General features: G+C 37.0%; 1 protein-coding gene across 5 annotated transcripts in view; it reads right to left on the reverse strand.

The window, feature by feature from the left end:
- UHRF2 (ubiquitin like with PHD and ring finger domains 2) overlaps positions 1 to 22,388 on the reverse strand; it is an 84,837-nt gene that overhangs the window by 35,205 nt on the left and 27,244 nt on the right. For all 5 annotated transcript variants that reach the window (XM_083816592.1, XM_083816591.1, XM_083816595.1 and 2 more), the window contains exon 4: positions 14,259 to 14,477. In XM_083816592.1, the coding sequence (XP_083672718.1) occupies positions 14,259 to 14,477 (219 nt within the window). The remainder of the gene's footprint in view (positions 1 to 14,258; positions 14,478 to 22,388) is intronic.

The raw sequence follows: 22,388 nt of genomic DNA on the forward strand, positions 1-22,388 counted from the left end.
TAAATAAAACAAGTCCTTTATCTAATGCTAGAAAACACAGAACTCTCAGAAAAAAAAATAAGAAAATTCAATTGTAAGCAGGTAACAATTGGTAAAAGTGTAATTTCCTCTCATAGCACTGCTATCCTTCTGACTGCTCTGATACCTAGATGGAACTGATAAAACAGACAAAATTAATAATTTCTGTATCACATATATGGTCATGGTAAATGTCCTTCCCTTTTGGGTGTCACTTGCACGTTTCATTGGGATAAGGGCACTCAGAAAATAACCCCTAACAAAGTTTTTTCTGAAAGGAGTCTAGTATTTAAACTAGAGAAAACATTGCATTTTCTGCTCTGAATGAAATAAGTAGCAAGCAAACACTATCACATACATTTACAAAGCTGTTGTGTTCCAGTAAATACCACAGTTGCATATCCAGAACTACAGAGGCAGTTCAACTACCATTGTGACAACTGATGGCTAGTAAAAAGTAGGTTTGCCTTACCAAGGCTGAAAAACTCAGCTTAGCTATTTGCTCATAAAAGACTAATTCTTCTGTCAACCTACGCATATATTAGCTTTAATGATCAGACCATACGTAACTTCTCTTAAAAAAGGAAAAGGGAAAGGGAAAGGGAAAGGGAAAGGGAAAGGGAAAGGGAAAGGGAAAGGGAAAGGGAAAGGGAAAGGGAAAGGGAAAGGGAAAGGGAAAGGGAAAGGGAAAGGAAAAGGAAAAGGAAAAGGAAAAGGAAAAGGAAAAGGAAAAGGAAAAGGAAAAGGAAAAGGAAAAGGAAAAGGAAAAGGAAAAGGAAAAGGAAAAGGAAAAGGAAAAGGAAAAGGAAAAAAAAAGAAAAAGAGGATTATCTAATAAAATTGTGGTTATATTATTCTGTGAAATATACAGAGAAACCTTTCTACACCTTTCGCACAAGACACCTTTCTACATTTCTTCACCTTACCATAGTAAAAATCAGATGAAAAAAACTTAAAATATACCTTAAGCATAGTAAAAAAGACTCCATTTGTATTTCATGAAAGCACACTAAATCATTTAAAGAAATTAAATCCCAAAACAGAGCCAGCCAAACCCTGCAATACAACAAAATTCCTAACACAAGCTTTCCTTTTACATAAGTTAGCCATAGACAGAGAGAAACCTTCAATTGAATCTTATATCCATACTTTTTGTTTGTTTGTTTGTTTTTCCATCTTTCTTTTTGTTTAAACCTTCAGTTTGCAAAACATGCTAGACAAACATAAGCACACTTGATTAGAAGTATGTTATCTGGGCATTATACTGGATATTTCGAAGGTCAGTTTTCAAGAAAATAAAACCTGCTAAAAGACAATTACCACATTGTGAATACTCTATTGGATCTTATAGTCTGAGACATTCAGTTTCAATTGCTAGACCTATGTCTGGCATTTTCTAGTTTTACCATATTGAAATTGGAAAAAAAGAATTTCCACATGCACTAAGAGTCAAAATATTAACCTGAATCAAAACTGTAAAAATTACTCTATTGAAAAAAAAATACACACACGGGTTATATTAATACAGTGAATCTTTAGGTCTCCTAAAGACTGGGGGTTAGAACTAGATGATCTTTAAGGTCCCTTTCAACCCAATCCATTCTACAATTCTATGATTCCAAGAAAAAAAACATTGCTCACACTAAGTCATGTTTGCCACTGACAACTAAGACATTTGTCAATTTCTGTGGTAACCATCAAAGGGTATTGTCCAGGTCAGCAGAGAAAAAGCCACAATCAGAACAAAACCTAACAGAACATAATGTCAGCTATGATCAGTGAATGTATGAATTAATTTAGCAATCAATATAGAAATCAAAACAGGACCAAATTTACTACCACTTTGAGGATCTGTATTTTCATATGCACCGATTTGTTTACCTTCTGTTTATGATCAACCAGCATCCATTCTGCATTTGCTAAACTTTCAGCTAGGATCCTTCTATTTTCTCCTGCACCATCAAACAGTTGAATAACTTCTTGAGAACTATGCAAGCAACCTTTTCAATATTACCACTCTCAATGCTAGAATTTAGAATTTAGTACAAGTTCAAACTTTTATTCTGACAGCAGTTGAGACACTCATGTTCCGAAGTTCATGTGTACCACATGTACCAGAAGCATGTCCTTGCTTCTCCACACTTTGTGCTTTCACATCTGTCAGCTGCATGAACTTGTATCCTGCCGTACTCAATGTACACTTTTGAAAGTGGGGATTGATTTTAAAATAGATAAACCTTTTAAAACTTTTTAAAGAGAAAATGGGCTCCTGACCAGACTTCATGAATAACGTTTAGAAAACAGTATTATAGAAATACTGAGTATGTTATAATCATTAGGCTAGAGAATTAAATTAGTGCAATTAAGATAAATAATGTCTACAGAAACCTACTCTTGAAAATCAAAACATGTTCTGACATTCACTTTAACATGTTCATTCTAAGTCACTATCAACCAAAATGTTTCTGAAATTAAAACAAATACATGTGTAAGCATTTATATTTCAAAAGATGTTAAATGGAAAATATCACAATCTGATATAAATTACTACTGCTTGCTTTACATTTAAACATAATTATAACTTTGGCTAAACTGCAAACACATACCGTTTACACAATTAAACAAAGGCTAAAACATACCAATAAAGCAATTACAATGCTCACCAGATATGACTAGAGATTAGATTTTAAACAGACTTCTTTTTAAAGTGACTTATTGAATCCTCCCACATAAAAATAGCATATTACATTGATAATTTGACCAAATCTTCTAGGTTGCACTAAATTGCTAAGAAGTTCTTTCATTTCGTATTGTATGCAAACTGAAAAACAGACAATATTTTCAAGATTGTTTTAGAATATTCCACATCCATTTGGTTTATCATGAACATACAAATGTAGTTGCAAAATAGAACAGTACTAGTTGTGCTTTTAATTCAATTTTATTTATTTTTATTACATGAGCCACTATAATGACAAACACATTAGACAACTTTTCAACTATGCAAAAATTTCATTCCCGTATATAAATATAAGCTTAGAGGGAGAGAGAGAGCACTAAGACAAAGATAAAAACAAAACTATTTTCCAGGATACGTTGAAGACTGTACTGTCAGAAATGTCATAACCTATCAGGAACCCTTAAAGACATTAAAACAAAGCAAAGTAAAGCAAAACAAAACAATCCCTATCCACCCCACCCCCTCTCTCCCTCTGCCCTGACTGCTAAACCTACAGATTCACATTATGGATACACGTACAAGCCAGCCAGCATATTACTTTTTTAACCTCAGAAGTAAGCATTATGTTTCATGCATTTAGAAATCATCATATTGTAAGTCATTGGTCAAGACTATGAAAGAGGATCTTTGTTTGCAGGGACTATCCTTCTTCCTTAGCCTAGGAACTATAAAGAAGATGAATATTAGAAAAGCAAGCAAAAACTTAACGCCTGGAAAATGGGGAAAGCACTGACCTCTAAGAAAAGAGCAAGTTACATTGGGACATCCTAATAATATGTTTATGAGGGTAGCTCTGGAGCATGACTGCCCTGTGCCATTGAGCAGATGGAGGAAAAGGCAGTAGATGAAAAACGATGGATCCCACCCACCATGCTGAGGCCTACCCATGGCCAGCCCTGCATCCACGTTGAGGACCTCTCCATGGTACTGCAGAAAGGCTCTCCCCATTTTGGGACTCTATTAAGTTTGTCGTTTGCACTACCACAATGCTAAATGGCTGGCCACAGATACCAAATCCATGTTGAAACATGCAGATGTTAACGCCTACCTGACAGAACACCCTGAAACGACAAAGTAAAAAGAGCTGGCATCCAGAGATGTTTCTGCTCAGAACAGGATGCATCTCTTCTCACCAAGAATTCCTGAAAGAAAGTACACGGATCTATAGAGAAAAAAACTCCTAATTAATTTGGTATTTAGAGGGCAGTTACTGATTGTGGAGTGTTTTCATTCTTTATGATGCTCTTTAGACAAATTAAATCAAATTCCCGTGCCATGATGGCCAATTCCATTACTGCATGATATTAAATGCCCCATTCAAGTGCCTTATGGCTATTGCATAATGGCAATATAGCTTTTCTAGTCATTATGTGAATGTTTGGAGTTGGTGATGATACCATTATAATTCATTTTTATGTGAGTATATAACAATTTTCATAGACTTCTGGGTAAAACTGTTGAGAGATTCCTTCAACAAAGTCAGGAAGCTGTGGATGGGACAGGCAAGCAAAGGGTCAGGCATGATCAGAAGAGAAGGAATACAGCAATCAAGGCTGAAGTGTAATCACTATAAGCGTAGATATCTAAAGAAGGAAATGCCAGAACAACCTTATGGGGAAAGCTCTTGTGCCCTTTCTGGGGAACTTGCACATCTGGCTGCCTCTCTGAAATGACTGTATACTAATACACACAGCACGGGGAACAAACAGGGTGAATCACTGAAGTCTGTGTAATTATCACATGAATACAACCTCACTGGGATGATGGAAGCATGGTGGAATAGCTCACATGACTGGGGTGCTGTGATGAATGGATACACGCTCTTTAGGAACAACAGGCTATGAAGGCAAGGAGGGGAAGTTGCCCTTTAATGGGGACAGGTCAGTAGCCAGTCAAGAGCTCATGGGTCAAGATTACCAGACAGAACTACATGGGCGATGCTAGAAGTATTGCGTCCACAGGACCTGGTTCTCATGGGGAATTGTAAGCACCTTGATAGGACAGCAGAACAAAAGAAACCTAAAAAAATTTCTCAGGTGCAGTGGCAACTTCCTGACACAGGTGATCAAGGAAATGTGGATGGCTAGGCCTGACTACAAACAGAAGAAATGGGATGTGAAAGTCAGGGGCAGCTATGGCTGCAGCAATGATGAGAGGATGAATTAAAGATCCTTAGAGGTGGCAGCAAGGTAAAAAGCAATGCCACAGACTCTTCAGAGATCTTCTTGGAAAAATCCCACAAGATACAGCCCTTGATATTAAAGAATCCTGTTCTCCAAGCTCAAAAAAGGTTCATCCCCACATGCAGGAAATCAAAGGCATCAGGAGGCCTGCACTGATGAGCAAGCTGCTCCTGACTAAACTCACACATACAAAGGAAGTATGTAAGAGGTGGAAGCAGGGGTAGCTGACCCAGGGGGACTGTAGAGGTGCTGTCCAGTTGCGTAGCGATAGAGTTGGGAAGACCAAGGTCCACTTGATGTTGAATCTGGCTAGCAATGTGAAGGGCAACAAGAAAGTATTCTACAAAGACTAAGAAAACACGGACTCACAGCTAAATGTGACGGGGTCCCTGATGACAAAACGAAACACAAAACACAAAAGGCAAAGGTACTCAAAGCCTTCGTTGCCTCAGCACTTACTGGAAAGATCAGTCTTCAGAAATCCCAGGTCCCTGAGACCAGTGGGCATGTCTCAAGCAAAGATGACTTAGCCTCCGCAAAGGACACTTAAACTGGACATGTGTTAGTTTGTGGAACCTAGTAGGCACCCATGAACACTGCGGGAGCTACTTTTTGCCTTTGCAAGGCCACTCTAGGTCATCTTTGAAAGGCCATGATAACCAAGACACATTCCTGCGAACTGGAAGAGAACAGATGTCACCCCTATCTTCAGGAAGGAAGAACAAGAAAGAAGATCCGCTGACAGATCCAGGAAAAGATGATGATTGTGAATTTGAATTGTTAGCATGCACTTTCAAAGGGAAAATCATGTTTAACTAGCCTGGTGCTTTTCTGCAATGAGGTGACCTGCTTGGAGGATAACAGGGGAGCAGATATTGTTTACCTCCACTTTAGTATGGCTGACGTTGCCTCCCCAACATCCTCACAGACAAGTCTGAAGTGTAAGTTAGGTAAGTGCACGGTACAGAGGATTAAACACTGACTGATTACCTGGGTCCAAAGTATTGTGGAGAATGGCAGAAAGTCCCATTGGAAGCAAGCCACTAGGGGTTTACCCCAGAGGTTGATACTGAAGCCAGTACACTGTTAAGTACTGTCTTGTGCCTTCATCAATGACCTGAATGATGGGAACCATGGGAACCTAGTGCATTCTCAGCAAGTTCTCTTTTAACACAAAACCAGGCCGACAAACCAACTGGGTGTGCTGTCTTTCAGAGTGACCTGGACAGAGAATTTCATTATGTTCAACCAAGGGAAATACAAAGGCACTGGTAATGCCAAATACTGAGTACTGTGTCCAGTTCAGGGCTCCGCAGTATATGAAAGTTACGGGCTTACTGGAGCAATTCCAGGAAAGAGTCATGAAGATAATTAAGGAATCGGAGCATCTTTGACATGGGAGCATTTAGTCTGGAGTACAGAGGCTTGTGTGCGGAAGACTCTTAATAATACATATAAATACTTAATGGAAGAACATAAAGAACAGAGAGCCAGACTTGTCTCACTAGTGTCTACTGGAAGGACAAGAGGTAACGGGCACAAATGAAAGCACATGAAATTCCCTCTGACCATTTATTTAAATTTTATTTTTTTAAGCACTGATTACCTAGACATGTTGTCAAGTCTCTACCCAGATATTCAAAACCTAACTGGACATAGGCCTAGGTTGATCTCTCTCAGTGATCCTGCTCCAGCAGGGGAGTTGGACTAGACCAGCTCACGGAGTCCTTTCTACCCTTAATGAGTCCCTTAAATGTATACATATATTTTAACACTATTCCTTTTAAATGTTTATTTTCATAATGTTGAGCATTATGAAAATTATGAACATTGCTCATCACTTTCCTGGATTTATTTTTTTTTTACTGAAGTTTATTCTTCCTCTCTTATTTGAAACAATTTTCTGTTCTCAGTGGGGAAAGTAAAGTTTTGAAATGTTCCTAAGAATCACTTCCTAGAAAGCAAATCAAAAGACTCTGTGTTTCCAAGTCTGCATGTTTATTAGAAAAAGGATAGTGTTACAAGTACTGAAGATGTATTTTTTTTTTGGTCTGGGAAAACAAACAAAACCCTTACGATTCAAGTCAGTCCATTCTTCACATTCAAAATATATTTTTATTTTATTCTAATTATGAAATGATTATCAAATCCAAGATATTATAACTTTTAATACATCTATTTGAGTTTTTTTTTTTTTAAAGTAGCTAATGTTTTAACAAATTTTATCCCTGTCTTATCCCTGTCCCTTGTTGCAATTTAGGTCCGTTGCCTCTGGTCCACCTGACATGTATCACTAGGCTTCCCAAATCATCTCAGCAGCCCTTTGGAGCCCCTCAGAGATATCCTCTAGTTTATCTTTTGTTTTTGTGTGCACAGGTGTCTGATGTGGTGGATCTAGTATTCTTAATGCAGTCTAACAAGTACTCAATAGGGGGGTATACATCTGCCAACCTTCTGATTCCACTTTTTTCATATAGCCCAAATTTTTTCATATAGCCTGAATATTGTTAGCCTTCATTACAGCAAGGACTCACTGCTTGCTCATCACGTTCACCTTGCTATCTACCAACAGCCACAGATTCTTCTCAGCAAAGCTGCTTCCCAGTCAGTCCAGTTTTAACCTCCATAGCAGCAAGAGGCTCTGCCTTCCCAGGTTTTGGAGGACTCTGCATTTATCCTTGTTAAACTTCATAAGGCTCATTGGTAGCCAATTCCTCCTGCCTGCTCAGGTCCCTCTGACCTGCAGACTTGAGTGCATCCACCAGTCTGCCAATTTGCTTTCTGTGAACTTGATGGTAGTGCACAACCTTGCTTCTGCCAGGCTATTGCTGAAGACAGTGTACAGTACAGGTCCCAGAACAGACTCCTGTAGTTCTCCCTTTCCAAGTAGTGTATAACCATTAAGCACTACTCTGAGTCTGGTTATTCTTTTTTTTTTTAATCCCATGTAGTTGCCCACCTAACAAGATTGCATCATCCTAATTTGGACAGAGTATTGTGGAACACAGTTGAAAGACTTGCTAAAACTAAAGTAAATTAGTTGTTCCCCCCTTGGACAAGCACTACTTGTTTTACCATTGAAGGCAGTGAGGCTCATAAGGTATGATTTGCTTGGGGGGGGGGGGGGGGAATCCATCCTGGCTCCAAACAATCTTCAAATGGCAAGCACTTCAAAGAGGACCATGCTAGAGTTTTCCCATAGATTCAAGTGAGGTTGACTGGCCTGTAGCTCCATCTTGGTATTCTTTGAAGGTGGGCACAACCTTTGTCCTCTTCCAGTCATAAAGAGCCTCCCCTAATCTCAGCGAGTTTTCAGACTCACTAGAGAGCAGCATTTCTACAACACCACAGTTCCCTTTGCACCCCTGGATGCAACCTATCTGGTTCCATGGACTTGTCTAGGTCAAATTCTTGCAAGTAATCTTTGACTCAGTCATCATCCATTGCTGGTGGCTCCTCTCCTTGAATGTTCTCACTAGGCAGAACAGCCAGAGAACTTGTTGGTAGAGACTGAGGCAATTGTTACTGGGTCATCTGTCATATTCACAAACACATACTTCCTTATTTAGCCTTCTACTGCCAATGCAGTAGTAAAGGCTCTTTGTGTTGCCCTTAAGATCTCTTATAAGTGTCCTTACAAGTATCAACTGTATCAACTCTAGATAAGGTTTGGTTCTTGTAACACCATCCTTGTATATTCTGAACTCCTCATTTACAACAGTTTCAGGAATACAGCTCGAGTCTGGTCTACTAAATTCCGGTGTCCATATTCTGCTACTCTTTCATCTGTTGCATCAGTATCTTGATAACCACTATTTCATGGTCAGTATAGCCTAGGCTACCATTAAGCATCTCATCCCCAGTAGTTTTCAATAAACAGCATATACAACTGTGCATCACCCTGTTGGCTTTATACTATACCTGTATCAAGAAGTTATCCCTGACATCATCCAGAAATCCTCTTGACTGCTTGCATTCTACTGTATTGTCCTGCCAGCAGGTATCAGGAAGTTTTAAGTCCTCCATGAACACTCGTGCCTCGTTACTCTGAGACTTTTAAAGAAGGCTTTGTCCTTTTCATCACCTTGAATGGGTGAATTACCACCATGCCATCCTTTTTGACCTCTCTCATCCTGACCAACAAGATCTCACTCACTGTTGCCATCCTGCTGAAGAGTTCCCTATATCTAAACTTCACATCACTGCAACCCCATCTCATCTTCCTTGTTGTTCCTGACAAGCTTGCATCCATCTGTTTCTCACTCCAGTCACATTAGTTGTCCCATCATCTCACAGATGCAGAACTAATTGTTCCTGATTTTTTTCCCAGGCTGTATATATTTGCATACATGCACTTGATATGAGTATACTTCTTTTATCAGTCCCAAGATCCTCCTTATTCCCACCACCCTGTACCCTCTGCTTTCCATGCACATACTAAACCACCCCTTAACAAGGGGGTTTATAAGCCTCCCTCATTACCTAAAGCTCTACTCACCAGGATTCAGTCTGTTGGCATAGATGCTCTTATTCCACTTGAGGATGAAAGGCTTTTAGGAACAGATGGGAATCCAAATATGGGACCCATGGTATCAAAAGCCAAATCCCTGTCAACACCAGCTGTGCAGCTAACCAGGTTTTGATCCACAGAATTTGCCTGCTCCTTTCATTTAGGAGGATTTGTCCTCCAAAGCCTCTCCCTTTCACCAGCAGGACTGAGAAGCTCCTACCAACAGCTGTGTTAATTAAAAAATGTCTCTTCTTTGGGAGATGAAGAGCTGCGCTGAAGTCATAAGGAGGAGAGGAAAGACTGAGATATGAATTCACCCTTTCAGAAGTTTTGTCATCTACAAGAAATATGCCATTTGTCTGTGCAAGAAACTTTCAGGCAAGTTCTTCAGCAATCAGAATTCTTAGAATACTCATCGATACCACATGAAAGCTATTTGGAAAAACAGCTTCAAGTAAATCTTGTTAGTATTCCACATATCAGCAAAATAATGTCTTCCAAGATTAACCACCAGCAATCAAAAGATGTTACATTAAAACAAACAAAATTGGAAGTTATTTTGTGTAGAGTATTATACCACAACAATATACAAACATAAGTAAAGTACGAACTATAGACTGAAGTTCCAAATCTAAGCAAGAAACATTTAGTATCAGAACTACACTACTAGGTACCTAATGAGGTATGACAACATCAACTACATGTTAATTATCACAACACATACTGAGATGGATAGAGAAATAACAGTAATATACTTCGTGAGTGTCAAAAAAGTTGCAACTGCCAGTAACTTTTTTGGACTAGCTGTACATAAAAGACAGTTTTTGAAGTATCCAGAACAGAGTGCAAGGCTTGTTTCACTGCTCTGTAATGTGTTCAAGTTCTGTATCTCTGCAAAGACTAGAAAAATGATTACGTATGACTTCAAAACCAGGAATTAAGTATAAATGAAAAAAGTGTTCAAAAATTAGAAAAACAGCTGAAAGAGTAAAATCTGTAGAGATAAAATCTTTCTACAGACATCATACTACATTCCAAGAACAAAAACATGCTAGACATGACTAAAAGGAGTCTAAGCAAAGAAACGATAAATGTATGTATCCTACAACAAAACAGAGGTGATGTTCTAAATGGGGAAAATAAACTTTCAATATGGAAGACTAAATAGAAAACCAAACATTCAAAAAGGAGGTCTACCTCAAAAACAAAACAATTCTTTTTAAGGAGCAGGAGGCCTCGCAGAAAACCCCACAGAACTAAAAGATAATCAATATATAACATTGACATTTTAGAACCCTTTCCATTACGGTTACTCAGGTAAAGACCTCAAATTCATTAAATATTCACTTGGTAAGAGGTATAAAACTTGCAGGTATGAAACCTGCAGAAGGAACCTTTTTTTTCTTATATTCTTGTATCATTCTCATGATTTAAACAAAAAGATATCTCTTGGTATTGAGAGAGGTTCTTACTAAATTCCAATCTTCAAGGGCCGAATTCAGAAGAGTAAGAGCTGATTTTCACAAAACTACAGAACAGCTGAGGTTGGAAGGGACCTCTGGAGATTACCCTGCCTGAGCAGGGTACACCCTGCAAATCCAATTAAAATCTATTTGGAGGTGCCACATACACAGACCATTCTGACCTGCACATATGAGCACACAGTCATGGAATACACATGGTCCTAAGCCCATTTGCAGTATGCAAAGCACCAGTTTCCCAAGCATTTCTATCTAAGACATTAAGTCCAAACTGGATAGGTCTCAGGCATTCTACAGTTACAAATTAAATTTCAGTTCCAATGCAGGTACAGGACAGATAGAAATGTGGTTAAGTCTTCTGTACAACGATGTCTTTCTCTTTTTCAGTCTCACTTCTCTTTGGTAATGTTCTCTAATCCATTTCTGTTTCTCAAAACATGAACTAGTGATGACAGACTGTACCGGACACTTCCTTTAGGTTGTGATTAAGACACGAGTAAAAGTAACACAACAAATACATGCGTCAACAGATACAATAAAAACAAATATTCACGGTATGTTCTACCATAAGTGTTCTATGTTCTCCAAAGCATTACCACAAATACCACAAAGATAGTCTTGATACTTCCTGTCCCAGTGCCAACAGCTCCATGAAATCTTTTTCAGAAGCCATTAAAAACATCAGTAAGTCAAATGTTAACTAATTTCTACAAAACTGGTTGTTTCAAACAGAGCCTTTTTAACAAAATACCAGAAAGGGAGGAGACATGGCTGTGACTGTATCTGAATCATCTCTAAGAACTCTGCCTGCCATTACTGCCTTAAGGTTGTTCTTAAGTAGTGCGCAAATAATTCATCACTAACATATAATCAGTTACTCACTAATACATATCCATAAAACATTTATGATAGAGTACATCATTATGTTAGCATTAATTATTTTAATTAACAACTAATTACAACATTGGATAAGAACATTAAAAACAGTAAGACTGACTTTTTATTTTGCAAACCAACGTAACGAGAAAGTAAAGTGAGCATGCTCCTTCCAAGTTTATCAATCCTAGCACATTTATCTTGTACTTTTAAATGAGAGGATTTACCGTTAACTGATAGGAATGGTTTAGGTAACACATAACAGTATTATTTACCAAGTATTATTCCTTGATATGTTACAGAAATGATAGGTTAGAGAAATTATAGGGCTCAGATAACCTTACCTTCTGCAAACTAGTTGACTGGCTGCATATACAGACTATCAACTTGTAAAAGAAACTTAAGTTCTTATCTGGGAAGAAAATTCACTGAAATAGGGTTCCATTTGGAAAATGGACTTAAATTCACCACCTACAGTTTTTAGCAACTGTGACTTCCCCCCCCAACCTCTATCCGGAGGGCAGTGAGAGGTCAGTACTACAGGGAACACCCACAGTACTTGCTCTGTTACTATCTTCAAATTTGAAGCATAACTATCAGCTTATTCAGACTGGACAAAAAAAAGCTATCCTGTAGAGATCCAACCACCACAAGCAGAATTTTAGCCATCACTTGATATAGCCATCACTCGAAATGGGTACTCTGTTTTGCCAACAAATCTTACTTTACTAAACTGGAAAAATTCTGAAAGAACCCCTACCTACAGACAACAGTTTTAAATAACTATCGATAGACATCTGAACTTAATGTAAACTGATAACTGGATAGTTCTGATTATAGAAGGCCATGAAGTCCATCTCTGTGATTCACCAAATGTCATACAACTATTAAATGTATTGCAAAACATTAATCCCTCTATTCTGTCCTCTTAAATCTCTTCTCCCTTGCTAAGTTAATGATTAATAATTCAATTTCTTCTTGCTTTACATTTTTTCCCCACTTTGTCTCAAAACATATCAAAACATCCTCTCCAGGGACGTAGTCACAGCACCAAGACTGCTGGAGTTTAAGAAGCCTTCGGACTGTGCTCTTAATCATATGGTCTGAATTTTTGGGTAGACCTGTGTGGTTCCAGGAGTTGGACTTGATGATCCTTATGGGTCCCTTCCAACTCAGGATATTCTATGATTCTACATGCCTGCTCTAATTAGCACAAGGAAATGGTAATATACTGAGATTGTCCATAAAACAAATCCTGTTACTTTAAAACTAAAAACCACCCACAAAACAATTTTCACCTACTCGTATTACATACCATGCCTTATTGCCCTAGTACTATATATGACTATTTTTAAGCAAAATACTGAATTGCACCTGATCATAAGTCTACATTTCTTCCAGTTAACCACATCCTGCATCATATCTTCCTACAGATACGATGTTTCTCCCTTCTTATAAGGAAAATACTCTAAGTAGTCTACTTCATTTTAAGGAATATACTCCCAGACTAATGACGCTACTCACTGAGTAAATTTGGGGCATGCCAAGATTAAACCAATCATTTAATAAGCAAAAGGAAATTTCACTTCAGTTCCAGTTTCATTTTAAAATCAGTTTTTGCATGTAAGCCTTCCTTAGAATATGTTTCCATCTTCTGCATGGATGGAGGTGGCAGACTGGATCCAATTGCCTTCAGTTCTTTAGTGCCAGAAAAGGATAACATTAAAGGAATGAGGAAAGCTTGTGAGAGGAGGAAGGTTACAGTGAATTCTTCAAGGAGACTGTACATAAAGATTGACCATCTTTTAATCTCTAAGAAAGCAACCATACAGCTTACTGGAAGTTATATCATAAAAGTTTCTGCAGAAAACACCGTACCCAAGAGTCATACATGAGTTTTTAAAATCAAACAGGAAAACCAAACAAAAGAAAGATACTCTGTTAAGTTCAGCTACATGAAAATACATATAATTCCCACCCCCACAGATCCACATTTTACTTGTCATAAGCTACCAAAATTTTATTCTTTAAAGATTCAATTAGCCAGTTCAGACTTACTTAGATTGTCAGAGATAACTAACATTTAGTGAGACCTAGAATTTCCCAAATTTTAAAGTTACTGAAAACAGATACTTCAGCTTTGAGTGGAATCAAAATATATAAATAGATGTATAAATAGCTAAAAAATATAAATAAAAATAAAAACATTCTGATCAGGTGGAATCTCGTAATACATGAAATCCTATAGTTATCTTCAGTAATCTTATGAAATATAGAAATTACAACTCATAGCTAAGTTTGCACATTTTAAAAAACATACACTGGAATTCCATGATTCAGACAGCTGTGGGATTTAAGTATCACATTAATTTTAATCTGGTGATGACTGGCAGACAGAAAGATACTTTATATGAAATGTAAAGATTTTGAGTTGGTCAAACAATTCTTACCCCAGCAGAATTTTAGCATGAACCTCTTTGTTAGTCCTTGAGATTTCTCTCAAAGAGGTAATTTCTGCATCAAACCAAAATCCTCTCTCTTCTGGAGTTTCAACATTGTAGTTAACCATCACCACATCACCCACTTTTAGTTCACTCCACTTCAGAATGGTTCTTGCTCGGGGTCGAAGATTACTGGTGTCCATTTCTACTATGCCATTCTCCGGGTACCTTGAAAAGCAAAGCCAACAACAGTAATGATTATTACTCTTGTAACAGGAAGTTGTAAGTCATAGACAACACTACTAAAAAGTATAATTTTTAAGATGTCTTTGACTTATAAAACACATAGCATAAAAAAAAATCAGACCTACTATCCTTTTGAAAATTTTATTTTAATCTAAACAGAGTCCAGCTGTTTGACTAATCTCAGATGGAAACAGCAGCATCTACAAGTTGTATTACAAAATAAAAAATGTTAGAACTGGTTGCTGGATTTTTTCCACATTTCAAATGCAATCAATTTCAAATTTTAGCACAGACACGGCCCAAATTTGCTCTCAGTGAAATTAACTTTTTCCTTAAACCAACAAAAAAGCAGTAGCAATTAAAACAATGTTTTTCAGCATTGCACATTCCTGATTTAACTCTATTCTCAAGCGTTTGTTACATTTCCACTATATTCATTATATTTAGGACTAATCTTTTTAATAGTTTGACCTTACAAACAGCATACTGAATTCCTGTTGTAGATATAGTCCAAATCCATGTTCAATGAACCATGGGTTTAAAAAAATGGCTAACTACAAAATCTAGTAAAGGAGAAAGAACTCAGACTTCCTCTCAGACAGATGATCTAACAAGTGGAAAACATTTCTCTCTTTTAATTATGAAAGGGAAACCTAGAAAGGTAAATGTAGGATCAGTCCTTTTGACAGCTTCTTTTGAGAAGATGCAGTGAGGAATGCGACAGTGTAAGAAGTAAAGGTAGATGAAAATGCTTCACTAAAACACAATTACGAAATGTTGATTTTTCACTGAAGACAGTTTTTTTAAACACCATAGTATTTTACACATTACCACCCCAAAATTGTTAGGGTTTATAAGATATGGCATACAGCAGCACAGGAAGAAGGTGGCAATTGTAGCACACATACAAAATTAAACAGTAATGAGCAGTATCTGAAGAACTCCAATTCCTTTCCAAGTTAAGATTTATTTAGCAGAATTAAGATAGCTGTCAAATATTGCTATCTTAAAAACAAACAAGAAATAAAAAGCAAAAAAGAAAGACTTGAGATGTTAACTTTTTGGTCTAACAACACAGCCTTCTTAGGTCCTCTGTATAAGGTAATTCTTCAGCTATAGTAGTGCTTGCAGAGTTTTTAGATGTGCTGGAAATACAGCACAATAGAGACACGGAAACATTGCTAGCAGAAAATACAAAAAGATTAAGACTCAGATGCTAAACTAAAATAGTGAAGTTCCCTTCTAATACTGCTTGTAAGCAAAGAATCATCCATTATTAAACTTGCCTTAGATGAGGTCACAGTACAAGTCCCAGAGGAAAAGAAAGCAAGTCAAGTGCTTACAGACAAGGGCTATGCAAAGTATTCATTCCTTTATTTTTAAGAAGGATTACTGAGAACAATATATCTTACATTTCCATCATGTAATGATGATTATTTTAGCAAGAGTACTCATGCTTTATAGTTTTATATGCCTTTATAAAAGAGCACTGTTAAATCATAATGGCAAAATTCTACCCTTGCTAATATAAGCATGGCTCTTGTTACTTTCCAGCATGCCTATCTGTAATGAACAAGACCATTTCAAAGTCTTGGGAGAATCGCATGTTCTAACTACATAAACTAAATGTACTTAGCAGCATGAGGCTCTGGCAAACTACAGTCTGAAGGCTGTCCCTGCCTCAACAATTGAATGAAACCCCCCTGATGCAATTGGATGCGTTATACGCAAGTTCATTTCTGTACTAAATCTATCAATCTGCTAAAACAGAAATTGGCTAGAGAGAAGGCTGTGGACATGCAGGATGGGAGGGCCAGAAGAAACCTGGTGTTCCATCTCTAGGCCTTTCTTTGCTCTCTATTGTGCAGATATCTGAAGTGTGGCTTAAATTTGTTGGAAGACTTATCAGCTTCTTTTGTTTAAAGAAACATGAACCACAATAGTTTAACATTGGTTTGAGATAAACCAAGGGCCAAGACAACATCATATATGTCTTTAATTATTACTTACATTAATTAATCCCTAATTAAAACCTAATTTATCCATAATCCAGTTAAATCCAGAATAAATCCAGAAAGTGTTTACTTCCCAACACTTTCAAATCCCAATCATCAAAATCTGCACGACAGGAATATACAGAGGCAGGTGCTTATGAGAGCCACCATCATGTGAGAACAGTCTCATTAACTTTTTTTTTTAAAACAGTTTTTTTTCAAATTCAAAAGCATGAACTATACACAGCCAACACTGGTACTTGTCCTGCAGTTCTCCCTTAAAAGAACTATTCTACAGTGATAGTGTTCATAATTATTGCAGTAACTGTATATAAAGCAATGCAAAAAGCAACTATAATGAGGTCACATCTGTTTTACTGAAGGGCCTGAATAATGGCAGAGCATCACAGTACAACAGGCTACTGAAATCTTAAGACTAAGGCTGGGATCCTGGTTAGTTCCAATCATTTTACAATAAACCCTTCCTAAAGTTTGAAGAAGGCACGAAATATAACAGTGAACAATGAATCAGTTTACTTAAACTCGGAAGTGAAAGTGTGCCTTAAGCATCCAGAAACTAAAGAAAGAAAAATTACATATTGTGTATATACACACAAAAATAATCAGGTGAAAAGTTATGTATGAGATCCACGGTGTTTAAAAATCAGTATACATTAAAAATTCTGAAGTCACTACCCAAAAAATAATCAAAACAAGTGTAACTTGCAACAATTTTGCAAGTTTTTTGGAGCAGGAATTTTGATATGAAAAATCTATTCTCTGAAAAAATGTTTTTTGAGTTCTCTTCTTCTGGGGGAAGACATTTGGAAAAATAACTTTTAATCATCAATAATTATTTTGTGCCATATTCAACTTTGTGTCATCTTTTTACTCCTAAACAACTCAGAATAGAAACCTTCCTACTAGGCTCCTCAGGCATATAAAAATTTTCATTGTTAACAGTGACTCCAACTCTGCTCTTGAAAGTATCTGGTGAAAGAACCCAAAGAAAGAAGATTGCTAAGCTTAAGAAATCTCCTGAAGTCTCCTCTTATAGGTAGAAACCTATTGCTCTCCAAACAAAGAAGAGAAAGGCAGTCTTCAGTAAAGGAACTTCTCTTGTTGGCTGGTCAGAAACTTAAGCTCACAAACTTTCCTTTTGAAGCAAAGACAGTTAATAAACTGTCGAGATTTTCCTTGTCAAAATTCACATTTCTTTTGCATCAGGTTCCATACACAAACTGTTTTGGTGCTGTGCTTTCACACGCTGAAATGCTGATGAATTTTGATAAATGCCAACAGATATTTAAACATTCGTATTTGTTAACTATTCATGTTTGTCCATAACTGATACCCTAAACAGAACAGCTGAAACAACATTTGTCACAAGCCTTTGAGTTAGGCTCAAAAAAACATCTGCAGTCATACTAAATATGTTAAGCACAGTAACGCTACTCCTCATTACACTGAGTAAAAATAAAATACTTTCACAGTAAACTTGTGACCTCAGATGTATTTAATGTCATAATTTACCTAAGTATGGAAAAAAACAATAGAAAATGCCACTCACTCCACACTTGTTTTCCGGAAGTTTAACAAATTTTTATAAATCACACAACATTAAAACTTAACCTCTTACAAATGCAAGAGTAGTATGTAACTATATCACGAATGGGAACACATAGGTTTATGGAGATAAACCAAAAGACAATGAACAAATACAGTCTTGTAACAAGCCTCAAGAATGAGGTGAAAGACCCTTTCCAGCCAACTGTAATAAAGAACTACTGTTAGACATGAATGTTTAGTGAAGGTGTTTTCTTATTTATTGCATTACTTATAAAATCCTGTGATAACTCTCCAGAGAAAACAAAGCAGTTTCACAGCAGTGTTCTAATTAGACTAGTGTAAGTTCGGTACAGTTGAAATGATGATTTGACACAATTCAACCTTTAAACAATTATAGACATTTTCTTGTTTTTATGTATTTTTCATTACACTTAATATTTTAAAAAGCAGACATTGTTAACAGGAAGTATTATTGTAACAGTTCAATGAATACTGCCCATAAGAAGTCTCATGTTCACTGTCAAGCCACATTTCCCTGTGATTTTGATTCTCCCTCTAATAATTTTAACTATAAACACTAATAATAGAATAGCAAGATTTACCTATGATTTCCTAACTTTGTAGACAGTTTCCATAGCAAAGAACTATCAATGTAGTAAAAATCCCAGCATTTCTTGGTCAGTATCTGTTTGTTCCTAAAACACTCTACTGAGAAACATTAGCTCTACATCAGAATATACACAAGTCTTTTCAGTCTACCAAGAACTTACTTTCAACACAATATTAAGTATTCTATTTGAAGTATGAATAGAATGAAACAAAGGGCATCTGAGAAATATACTGTGTGCAAGGGGAGGTATGGAGGCATTCTGTCATTCCTTCACAGAAAAGGAAGCAGATTTCTGTTTGTGGCATGTGCATCAAACCTGCTCAAAGCAGTGCTTCCCTCCCTTGCTCCACCCTTACTAAGCAGCCACCAGGAGAATTTATGCGAATGGATCAGTTAGATCTACAGCACTCTTCACCTAGTGGTTTATTTTTTTTTAGATGTATCAGGAAGCAAGAACACTCTACAGCCATACAGTTACCAAATTCAACACAACTGAACTATCAGGTATGCATAGCTGGAAAAATAAGGTACGAGGAAGAAGCAGTGACCACCTCTAATAGCAGTGGCCTGTAATCCTTGATTGATGTCTTTGCCTCCAATAATCAATTTATCAACAAATTGTAGGGTAGAAACCCATTATATTAAATCCCTGCCTACTACCTTTATTTGCACATTTCACATTAAAAAAATTGAAAATACACCTGTTAGGCAAGTCTCAACTTCAAACCATTTCTTGAAGAATAAATGGAAACTTGTTGTTTTGATGATCTCTTCAGCTAAGGAGACACTTTCAAGGAGAAAGGGTTCTGGTTTTCCTTGAGAAGGCAGTACTTAAAGAAGCACATCACTTCTTATATTACCTTCTCATTTTCTCAAAATATTCTGTGCTCTCCAAAAAATCCAAAGTCATACTTTTGAGAATTCAAGTTTGAGACTCTTGTAAACTATGACTGCTTAACCTGTCTTGTATGTTACTTATACATCATACAGAATGACTAAAATTCCTGACCTTCATGATGATAAAACAAAATCTTGTTTCTTAACTTATCTATGCATATGCTTTTGACATTATTCTGAAGATGTTACGGGTAGTCTGGACTATAAAAGACAAATGAAATTTGCCTGATAAAGGCAAGACAGTTTTGATAAGGATAATGACTGCAGCAAACCAGAACATTCAGTGTGCTAGCCTATCACAATCTTCCAAATAAAATGGCTTATGCCTTTATCTCATCTTCTCCCTTTATAAAAAGGATGATCACTAACAACACCTTTGGCCTTCATTGGGAACTGTTACTTCTTACAGCATTTTCCATGACAACTTAGTGTCTGCAACCCTGATTAGTTCTGAACTAATGAAACAGACACAAAATAAAAAGGCTTAAAATAAAAAATAAATAAAGCTTAATTCCCCTTGTACTTGAAAGACATTCTACCCTTGCAATTAACTTTTCAAAGACCTTATAACACAGAAAACATTAATTCCTGTTATTATTTTACTTGGGCAGGTTGAGATGTAGGGAATAAACAAACAGTTAAAAAATATTTCCAGTAGGACTACCCCCACCTTTTTTTCCTTCTTTACTGTTTTTTCATTTTAGACCATTTCCCAAACTTCCAAATTATAAGTTTGTTACCCAGGTCTGTACTTTTACACCCATTTCAGCCACCATAACATACCTATGCTCCTAACATGACTCAAACACTTCAGAAATAAATAAGCTTATAATTGTTAAGACAATCTTACAACGCTTCTCAGGCAGAAGCAGAAACAAGAGTTAAAACATCTGAGTACTGACTTGGCAGGTCAAGGCATTTTAGTAGAATTTAACTACAAACCTTCCACCTCAAAATGGAAGCTACTACTGGCAGACTGACACAACTGTATTAGCTCAATTTACATTTAGGAACACCAGAGTCCAAGCAGTGCCCCAGATCACTGAGATCAGTCCCTTTTTATTACATGCCACCCCATACACACACTAACCTTTTCCTGGACTCCATTTATGATCTGAGTGTCTAAAATTACTGATATTTCCCACAGTTCATTTTTATGACATTTTACACAGCTTATGGAAGACGAACAGCCTAACAAGGGACAAGTACTGACTAAAGCTTACTTACAAGTATGTAGTAACACATTCCTGCGTGCCATATATGCCTTTACCTTCAAAGCAGGCTGTAATCTCCTTAGTGTGTAATGAATATTTTTTTAAGTGGTTCTACAAAGCAATTGAATTTATTATTCAGGACTACAGGACCTAATTAGTAATACTATTTAATAGAAGTACATGGCACATTAACACAAGCTGTTTATTTATATATAAAAATATCAACAACTTAAGGACAGAACCCGTAAGAACGGAGGTCTTCCTAGAAACCGAGGAATATGCTGTTCCTAATTCTTCATGCTGAAGAATAAAATGGGGGTATTGACTAATAATTTTGTTACAGAATGAGAAATATATTTCTAAGAAAACAAAATAGCTACCAAGCACATCTGTAACAGGCACAGATTTGCATATATTTTCTTCTTCCCAGTCCTTTCCTTTGCCTTTATATTTGGTTCGAGGAGCATGTGTGAACACACCACTAGTGCAAACTACATAGCTGAGCTCACTACAGGGAACGGCAGGTGTCAGCATACCCAGAGCACAACCAAGGGTGTCACCCTGGCAAAGCTGCATTCATGATGGCTGCTTTGTCAGGCTACCTGCAATAAAATTCACTACAGTTCACTGTTTTAGCTTCTAAAAACAGCTGTTCGTTCTACTCAGCTTCGAAACACCCAACAGCATCCACACTCCGAAACAGATGAATAATGGACCTGCACTTGGAAAACTTACCTCAGAGAAGCCAGCTGCTCTTCAGTAACGCTAACTACCTGCACCTCTGTCTACATGCACAACCAGCAAATCTCCATATTCAGTTTACATAGAGTGGATTTCTGAGTTTTGTTACTGTAGGATCACATCCATGGACAGCCTAGTTTGTACACAGACATAATACCCACTACTCACAACATCATGTTGCACAGATGTCAAGAATGGAGGCATTCTTTAAATGATGTCAAAATTCAAAGTATATTGCAACTTCAACTCTGCCTTATTAGTCTTGCAACAGATTTTCAAACTGCCAGCATCCCTTGAGACCATTCCTGAGGTTGCTGTAATCTTTTATCTTTTAGCTAATGATACAAATAGCTACAGATCCTAAAAGAAAGCTCAGATTAAAGAAAAATGTGGAAACCCATATGCAAGCTCTCATTCTTGCTGTAGAGAGGTTCTGAAGGTTAACACCAGCTGTCATCTTTCTACTCCAATAATGATAAGGATCCCTCAGAGACTGCAGCATTCTCTCTAGACCCAGAAGAAACACTAAGTGTAGTAAACTGCAGTGAGAAGACTGAGAAAACCGTGGAAAGATGGTGTACTAAAGTGACAGCAAGGACTGGCCAACATGAGTAACTTTACCTTCAGAAATCCATCATATAAACAAAGCTATGAACAAAAGAACTTCTCTTTGGAGAGGGACACTGTTGGGTAAGAATAACCCTGATTTACTTATCCACCTCAGTTCGTGTTAAAATCTTCCTGTTACCAACAAAAAAAATTGCTCACTAAAGTCTATTTTAACAAAACAAAACCTTTAAGAACTGGAAAAATAAAGTCTACTTTTCATGAATCTACAGCTGGAAGTACTATAAACTCTGTCTGCATT

Source organism: Anser anser (genome assembly GCF_964211835.1).
Source record: "Anser anser genome assembly, chromosome: Z".
In the NCBI taxonomy this organism is placed as follows: Eukaryota; Metazoa; Chordata; class Aves; order Anseriformes; family Anatidae; genus Anser; species Anser anser.